The 9,462-nt window shown below is 31.0% G+C and overlaps 1 protein-coding gene across 2 annotated transcripts; it reads right to left on the bottom strand.

Annotated features, from left to right (window-relative positions):
- LOC132736771 (uncharacterized) lies at window positions 1–8,360 on the bottom strand. Of its 2 annotated transcripts, none has more exons than XM_060723991.1 (7): window positions 8,253–8,360; window positions 6,147–6,305; window positions 5,735–5,868; window positions 4,304–4,389; window positions 3,196–3,339; window positions 1,773–1,895; window positions 1–1,233 (listed from the first exon to the last, which is right to left on the bottom strand). In XM_060723991.1, exons 2-7 carry the CDS (start codon window positions 6,300–6,302, stop codon window positions 1,220–1,222), a joined length of 657 nt encoding a protein of 218 aa, XP_060579974.1. In that variant the 5' UTR covers window positions 6,303–6,305; window positions 8,253–8,360; the 3' UTR covers window positions 1–1,219. The 2 variants fall into 2 exon arrangements, with proteins under 2 accessions (XP_060579974.1, XP_060579975.1); XM_060723992.1 differs by lacking the exon at window positions 8,253–8,360 and adding an exon at window positions 7,015–7,274.
- Window positions 8,361–9,462: the final 1,102 nt, after the last annotated feature.

Raw genomic sequence — 9,462 nt, 5'->3', positions numbered from 1 at the left:
TGGACCTATATATAGCTATAAGTCATCTTAATTAATTTTAACTTACTGTAAGTTAACTTTAATACAATATAGTAATGAAATAAACATACTCAATAAATGCAAGCAATTGATATGAAGGAGCAAACAAGTTCCGGTTTCGTGCAAGAATGATATGTTAGTTTTGATAGTGTGAAAGCGGCATATGTGCATGCGATTTGCGCTACAGGAACTTGATTATCGTAATTCATGACTGAAACCCACTGTGACTTTAAACAAACAGTGATTTTATCAAACGAAAAAATCACCGATTTGGAAATACTATTTCGATTCTTTCTCGACATTAACAAAAAATGCTGCCATACAGTAGATATTAAGCTAAATTGAGCCTGGTTTGTTTACGTACTCATTTGAGCGCGTCGCATTTTTAGTGGATACGTCCAATGTATATAATGATTGCGTCACATGTCTAAATATAGAACGTCAACAGTAATTTTATTGCATAATAACACACACTTTCGGTTCTTCTATGTTAAATTGGGACAATTGCGGGTCTTGTTATAATAATCCATAAAGCACGGGGGATGGCTAGTCAATGAGACCACTAGATGCATGTATGGCAGATGCTTTTTAGCCGTTTTGCAGGTTTGGCGATTTTGACTGCGTCTGCTTGTAGATAATTCTACGTATTTTACATATTCAGTAGCCCATCATGACCTCATATTTCTTTATCCGATTTCGTATTAAGTTAGCAAGTGAGTATTCATATGACGACATATTAAGACAGGGGAAAATAGCCCAAGAAACGTGACTGTCAATACGTCCGCTTAATTTTGCGATGTCTAGTGTGTTTGTTCAAAATAAGTTGCCAAAAATCCAGTGCAATAGCTTGGGGACTAAACGACCCGCAAATATGTGGAATTGGGCGCTAGTCTAAGAAACAAGGCGTGATAAGGGCGTTTCATCCGATGCGGCAATTGTATCTGCAAATACATAACTTCTCGTATTTTCGGGAAAAAAAGCAGATCATAAAATTTATTTTCAATTTCGAACTAGGTGCTTGCATGTCATTGTTGACAACGCAAATTTAAGGCGTTCTACGGATATAAAAATATGCAGACACATATAAATTCGTATGATTTCTTTAATATTGTCTAAATATAAATCAAACTACTCAATGTTAACTATCACTGTGATCACTTTTCTAACATAATCCTTTATACAACTTGTCGCAAGAACTGTTTTACGCTTGACATTCTGAAATGAAAAGAAAAGTTTTAATTAAGAAAAAATCAAGAACATTTCCTCACTCGGCATTGTTGATATGTTGATATGTGTATGACACCGAAAACTCAACAATCAATCAAACATAGTTATATGTTATCTAACTCTGTTTTAATAAAGCTAGAAAATAGGAATGCTGAGAGTAATTTCGAGACATAAGTTGGTCTAACACCAAATGGTTGGATATGAACAAGAATAAATTAGTATATGAAGATAGTGTGGCAAAGGGTAGGTTTTCTATAAATTGTATGGAACGAAACGATTACAATTATATTAAGCGAGCATCTCGCGAGCATGATAATATTAACACTCGTTGATATTTTTATCATTAGATTAAGTCATAAACTATGCGAATGCTATGTCTTAATTGTCACAGTCGCACAGCTGAACATACTTTTTAAAAATAATCTAAGCTTGACTTGACGTCCATGGATTATTGTTGTTATGGGGTCACAAACACATGTATGTTACAAAGGCGCTTTTGGCAACATCCAGACGTTTAAACAACTTACCAGTGCCTAACCATTTGAACTTCACCCTTGGATCTGCGAAAGTGAGGTTGAAGTTGATTAACAGATCTGCTGATATTAGTTCCCAAGGCAATCCATTAAGTTCAATTACAGAATTATCAGCTCCTGAAATGATATTTACAGGAAAAAAAAAGAATAACACAAGTTTCTGTTTAACTTTTTATTTGAATTTTAGACTTACACATCTGTTTCTTTTTGCTTACTTCACCTGCTTTATATATTTGTAATAATCAATTAAATTTAATATTTATCATTATTGAGTGAATGATAAGGAACAATTATTTCAAACAGTATTTTCCAAAATGAATAAAATCTTTTATCAACATGTGGCTATAATTAACTTTACTCAATATCTTAAAAGTTCCTATGTGCCATCGCAATGTCTTTCAAATCAAAATAGTTTAAATATACAAGTATGAGTGTACGAGCGTATATACGTAGTGTCCATTTTGCAACGAATGCTTTCAAAACTGCAACACTGCATGTAAAAAGTATATAAACGCCATCATAATAGGATCCAATCTTAACAATTGTGCATCGTGTTCATTTGCCCAGCCCAAAATCTATTTCAATTCATTATTACACACCGGCTGACCTCGTTTCATGTTTATACCATCAAATCCAAATTGTACTCGCAGCAGCAAAGTGTCTTAATATCATGGACGTAATGTGTGGAAAAAAGAGGGCAATATACATTGTTAAATGCAATATTGATTCTTCTGTCTCGTGCACAGCTGCACAAGCTATTTGAGATCGGCTATTGTCTCGTTTAATGTAGCTTTGACATCTTTGTTTCCGTTATTAAACAATTAATATTGTACTCAGCAGTTTATCAACACCATCAACTGTGTTCACACTTTCTTTGATATATTAAATGAAAACCAGTGAACAATTAGGACCAATTAAAAGGATATTGGATACGATCTTATCAATTTACTTTCGTTTTGAGTTTTCAAGTACAGGAATATATTTAAATTCCGTATTATACTCCTATAGCTTCTCTTTAAAATCTGAACACAACAAATATCCATCGATTGATAACTCGAATCATTACAGGTCTGTCAAAATGTAAGACTAAGGTTGTGTGTGATAAAAAAGCAAAGAAACGTTGCAAACAATATCGATAACGTATAAAAGAATAGCCTTGTGCATTATCCAATAAAGGTTTTAAAGTTACATACTCGTTCAATATAATTTTTTCAGTATTGTACTCGAAAATATTGGCAACCTTATATAATCATTTGTTAAAATTGGAAAATTTATGCATGCCCTAGCTTAACAGATCCAATGAGCGTTTTCTTCACTGAAACGAATGTGATTTAAGAAAAATTGCAAAGCAGACCGAATGTGTCCGTGCTATTGTTTGAAGGTTTATTTAAATGGTAAACAAATCAACTATACACACCTGAAAATCGCTTCTCGCTAACGTTCAGGTCCAAATAACCCAAAGTACAATTATTATCCTCATCGAATACATAGCAACCAAAGAACCAGAAATATGTTCCGAGATCCTGGCTATAGAACTTCAGTTCAGTTTTGGAATTCTTTACTGCATGAAATAAAAATGTCATATAATTTTGTCAAATATGAACACATTTTCATTATGTTCTTTTTTTTGTTCTTTTTCTTTTTCAATAAGTAAAAATATGGATTTAAATTAACAATTTATGAAATAGTAGAATATTGCTTATTTCCAAAGAGTTGCAATACGAAATCACAAAACAATTGTAGGTAGTGGGCGAAATTATTCAATTTTATAAGTAATAGAAAGAGCTATCTGATTTGTATGAGGGGGGGGGGGGGGGGGGGCTGTTGGGCGTAACCCCGAGTATTAATTAGATTACCGAGTGTTTTGATGTTATTTCTCTTTTGTATCATAGTCAAACATAAAAACACGTTCCCTGTTGTAACAATATGAAACCCCGGGAAAAAGTAACCAATGAACGAGCATTTGAATAGTATGATATTTCTGTCGCTTTTCCTTTCCCTTTTGTCACAATAAGTAAAGCCAAGCATAAAATGAGCCAATCAAAGGACAAGCACTGGAGTGCGGATAACTAATACCTGCACTCTAGTTAACGCACTGTGCATGTATATGTATACGATTTAACTCTGACATATTTTTAAACAGAAAGGTCACAAAACTATGATTCAAGTCTACATAATTCACTGAGGAGAACAGAAGGTAATCGTCACAAAAGGGTAAACATTTTTTAAATCCATGGCTTTCAAATTAGTCCACGTGTCCCACAAATGTGAGTCTTTTATTATTCCAAGTAAATCCGTACACATTGCATTATTGTACGAAAGCAAAAATTGAAATTGAATTAATTAATTCATTCATTCATTCATAATACCTAATAATATATGTGTTTAATTTCTTTATTTATCCCTTTTTCTATGTTGCTAGAAAAAAAATCATACACAATCTGATATGGTTACCCTTTTTGTTACTATCCAATATATATCGGTTCAAACAAAATATTTTGATATATAAGTAAATATATACTTACGTCCTTGTTCAGTTGCCCGGCCACAATTATCTTCAGTTATTCTCATTTCGGCGTCAAATCTTTGGCATTGGTTTGTATTGATATTGCTGCAGCACATGAATTAATACTTGCACAATAAACATTGGACTGATGCATATACATTCATATTCTAACTATTAATAATTTGTACCTTTATGCAATTTTATTCATATTTCACAACGTATATCCAGTAACGGTGAAAGTGCAAATAACTTAGAAATTTTGAAATGAAAACACGGACTTGCGCAATGTATAGCTTTGCCCTGGACGAAACGAGCACAACCGTAAATAAATAATATTATAATAAGTTTACTGTCCTATCTTAACCAATTATATTTGTTATATATGTATTGTATGATTACAAGGATTTTACTAACCCCCGTAAAAACACACAAATAGCACTTTAATTTCTGAATGCATTCACAGGTTCTACTTCACAAGTCTATCAATACTTGTCCAGTTGTAGTTAGACACATTATAGAAGGTTCTTAGTTCTTCTAGTAACAGCAAAAACAATTAACTAATAGAATATAATTATCATAAGGTTCTTTTTGATAGTCTGAAAATGAGATACACTATATCCAATGTTGAGAATATACAAGAAGAAAAGAAGATGAAAACGGAATCCTTAAAGAACGTCCAAATGCAGTAAATTTGATTGAAGTTATTAAACCTGTTCATAGTCGGTACTTGAATGTGCAAGCAACGTCCACATCCCATCCCCTCACCGTCATATTAAGTAGAATGCAACATTTTATTTAAAGATCCTGTATGTTTTGTGATTGATATTGTTACTGTGTGTATACCACACTTGCAAAAATTATATATGTATATAATTATGAAAATAAAACAATTTTCAAACATTAAAGAATATGTAAAATGTGTACTGCAAATATTTGTGCACATTATATTTAATCAATAAAGTATATGCACTCATTTCTTATTGGAAAATTTGACTTAGAATATATAGAAAATAAATTTCTAATTACCTCCCTTTATTTACATGAAATGTTAAATTCGGTAATATCTTTATAAATAATGCTTATTGGAACTTACAATATTGACAAATCTTAATTTGAGCATCATATTTATGAAATAAAACTATGAAAAAATGTGTTACATGATCTTTAAACATGATAGTGATGACCTGTTTGAATAAGCAGATTTGGTAATCATGGAACCGTCAATGTGACACATCCAAATAGAGAAAAAACGAATACAAAAAGCTGCATATTTGTAAATGTTACTTACTTAAAATGAAAAGCAAACAGTATTAGATGTTTAAACAACATTAAAAAAAGATGTAACTGTTCAAGGTCTATCCACAATTAATTAAAAACATTGAAAAAGATAGAAAAATCGTATGCTCAGCATGTTCATATTTGTCTCACATTTATTAAAAATTTTACTTACAAACAATTTGTTTTCCTTTGAAATTTGTCGTTATTTTCTGGTGAATACCATCTATGCTGACATTTACCATAACTATGTGGAGAGTTTAGCTCATAACCGTAAATAACAAACCAGGTATGGTCAGGCTTTAAAATCTTGAAAAATAATATTACGATAACAGAAACAGCAATTATAGAAAGTATTTTCCTATAAAATGCACTTATGTAGACTTTTAAAGCTTTACAAGATTGTTTAAGTAAACAAAAATGAACAGTAGATAAAATTAGGAATAAATTTGGCTCTTTTTTAGGTGGAAAAATAAAAGATAAATAAAAAAGTAAAAACGATACAATTAATTAAAGAATGACAGTTAAAAAGTCAGTTGCCTTTTATCCTACTACTTAATTTTCATACAATTAAATATCAAACATACTTTTGAACTCCAATCGGCTTTTGATACCATGTCTGTTTTCGTTTTAAACCGGCTACAATAAGTAGGTTGTTTGCATTCATCAGTTTGCGCATTTTGAGAACAGAGGCTGACAGTGCAAGTAAAAAGGAAAACACATATCCGTAGTAGTTTGTTCATTATCTGAAGATAAAGATGAAACTTTTCATTAGCATTTAATTTAGCTAAATTTTGCATTTTGGGGTAATTTTGTCTATCTCAGCGATGTTGTTGCTGTTTTATTTACTTTGGACTTTGTAATTTATACTTGTAATAATTCTTTTTGTTTGGTTTGATCGTTTCACCAACACAATAAAGGTCATAGGCGACTAATCAGCTTTTCTGAAGATCTAGCTAAAGGTGCCCTTCCGTGCGTTGATTCAATCATGGTCGGGCAGCAGAATAGACAAATCGACGTTCCTAAACCGGTTTGGTAGCTTCCTGACGGAATTAGTTAGGGGCGAGTGGTTTGAAGTCGGCGGCCTAAGCAACACGGCAACGGACACCCCTGTGTACATGTATATGTAAAATAGTCATCCCAAACTATGAAATCGGGATATGATTTTGTCATGACTTTGTACGTCCGTCATTTCCCCATCACTTTATTTCTTGTCAACTCAATGAAACTTTCTCTAAACATTCAATACCGAAAGGAGATTAAATTTCATTTGTATTATCCCGTCTGACCATTCAACTAGTAAGAGAAACGGTCCCTGATTAGGTATCCAGTATATATATATATAAAGAGTACGGCAATTGCTTATTTGATTTCAACAAACTAATATCATGATAATTGTAAACCATCAATACCAAAAGCAGATACACAAATCTTCATTTTGAAGCCTTTATTTACCTTGTGTTATCAATCGATCAAGATGAAGTAATTAACGAACACATGTTGAAGTACAGAAACAATTGTTATACAGCGTTATACTATCGATCAAGTTTTAAGGGAATTGTGATAAAGTAAAGAGCCGTTTAAAACAATAGACAATAAACCATATATTTTAATCCAGGCAATCTGTTTCTACATTCTTAACCATAGAGTTTTGTGAACAAAATCTGCATCCGCATTAATTGAAATCCATAACGTCTAATGAACACTCTCTGTTTCATTGTGATCATCACATAATCTATTGAACATACTTTTTAACCTTTTACGATAAAATTGTAAAGGTAATTTTACTTATTTAGAAAACAAATTAGTACGTGGTCCGAACGATTAAAAAAAAGAAAAGAAAGCAAGAAGCAAAAAAAAAGAAAAGAAAAAAAAGAACGACAACGACAACAAATAAACCCGAATCGAATACATAACACATAATGCTGCCTTAGACCTATATCGCACAAAATATATTTGAAGTTATATGTGAAAAGACAGAGTTGGATCATTTTCCTAACACAAAACCTAGAAACATATTCCGTAAAATGAACCAAAAAACCTATGTTATTTATATCAAAATATATCTGATAAAAACTTTTACTTGAAACAAAAAATGCACTTTTATTCAGTTCTATTCATATAAGTTATACTCCAAGGCTGAATAAATTAATTTATTATAACATTTGTGTATAAGCAAGTGACCATATGCATACAAAATAAAGTTCTAGTACTATGGTTTAAAATGCACTTTTAATTTAGAATTTCCCTTTTCGCAAGACAATTTTATAAAGTTAAACGATGTACTAGCCACATAACCCGTCGACAAATGTTAAAGTTATTTAGGTTTGCTGAATGCCGAGCATTTTATTCATTTTCAATTGTATAGCTTTTATCTATTTATTTATTTATCTATTTTCATTCAAAGCCTGTAATTCTATGGCAAATGTGTTCTTTATGATTCATCATTCAATATTTAATTAATGTTAACTGACGAAGAAAAAAATAATCAAAAATTACACTGACCCTAACCAAAAGAACCAAAACAAATACAAAAACAAAACAGTGTAACATCTCGCTTGTTTTGAACGAAAAAGTTATTCTGTATCCTATATTATAATATCATTTAAAAATAATATAAGTATCTAAACAAGTTTGATGACATTGCTCTACAAAACTAGTAGGAATGAAAAAGAGGAAAAGACAACACTTACAATTCTCTTTTAGCAAAGCAATATATTCCTGTCTATGTAAAACTGTATGGAAACACGAGGAAAATCTGTATTTATATCAAATGTATTTATGTCAAAAGGTGGCGGATTTATTGAAAAAAAAGTGTGAAAAAGCTGTTAAACTAATTTTTAAATATACACGACTTTAATGAAAGCATATAATCTGAAAATTAACAAGAAAAAGGTTGTTTTAAAGTAATTTTTGAAGATATTAATGTATGTTGCTTCAATTCTGCTTCGATCAATAATTGAAGTTGTTACGGATAGAACTTTACATGAAATCAATATTGACGTAACGTAATGTACGAAATGTGAAATCAAACGTCCAGTTCCATTGCTGAATACATAACGTACATGTAATGACAGGGTGCCCTCCAACCGCTAAATAACTGGCCCAAAAAAGGAGATGTACAAACTAAACTGAATGCCATATGCAATGGGTCATTTCGATTGCGTTGATGTACTTAAATTGTAAACTCATAATCTGTAAAATTCAACATTAATTTTGTGAAATGTATTTGTTATGTATTTGTTTATTGTTGTTTTTTTGTTATTGTTTTACACCATTTTTATACCTACAGTTTGTATGCCATTATGTTGTAATAATTATAAATCATGTATATACGTCAAATTATTGGTATACGAAATTTGTATATTAAATGATATTATTTTTATGGTTTAAAGAGCCTGTTTGTCAGATCAGTCAAATATGTTCGTTGTTTTTCAATTGACTAACTGTAAATGTCGTCTTTTAAGATACATTTTTTTTATTATTTCTTTTTTAAATATACAATTATTGTTTAGAAGGCTACAATCAAAATAACGTATGGGATTTGTTATGTACTATGCCATATACGTAACTTTCTTCAAATCAAATTTGTATTGCTTTTTCCATCTAGTATTATCAGAAAATGGCAAACAGTTAAGTGAAAGTGATTAAGTTTTAAATGGGCTCCACACGGCTTTTAAATGTATACAAAGAAAAGTATAAAAAATGTGACGCAAAATGAAAATATGTTGCAAAAAAGGAAAAGCTACAGTACAAAACTATTGCACTATTAAAGATGCAGCATTTGCATTAAATGCTCTTGTACATAAGATTTAAATATACGTTTGCATTGTTGTATGGTGGATATTAAAAGAACATTTGGTGGTGTGTATTAAAACGGTATATGGCTACAATTGCATAAAT

This window comes from Ruditapes philippinarum, unplaced genomic scaffold (assembly GCF_026571515.1).
Source record: "Ruditapes philippinarum isolate M1 unplaced genomic scaffold, ASM2657151v2 ctg2295_1_1_1_1, whole genome shotgun sequence".
NCBI lineage: Eukaryota > Metazoa > Mollusca > Bivalvia > Venerida > Veneridae > Ruditapes > Ruditapes philippinarum.
Note: the sequence above shows the minus strand (reverse complement) of the source record. Positions and strands in the feature narration are given on the sequence as shown.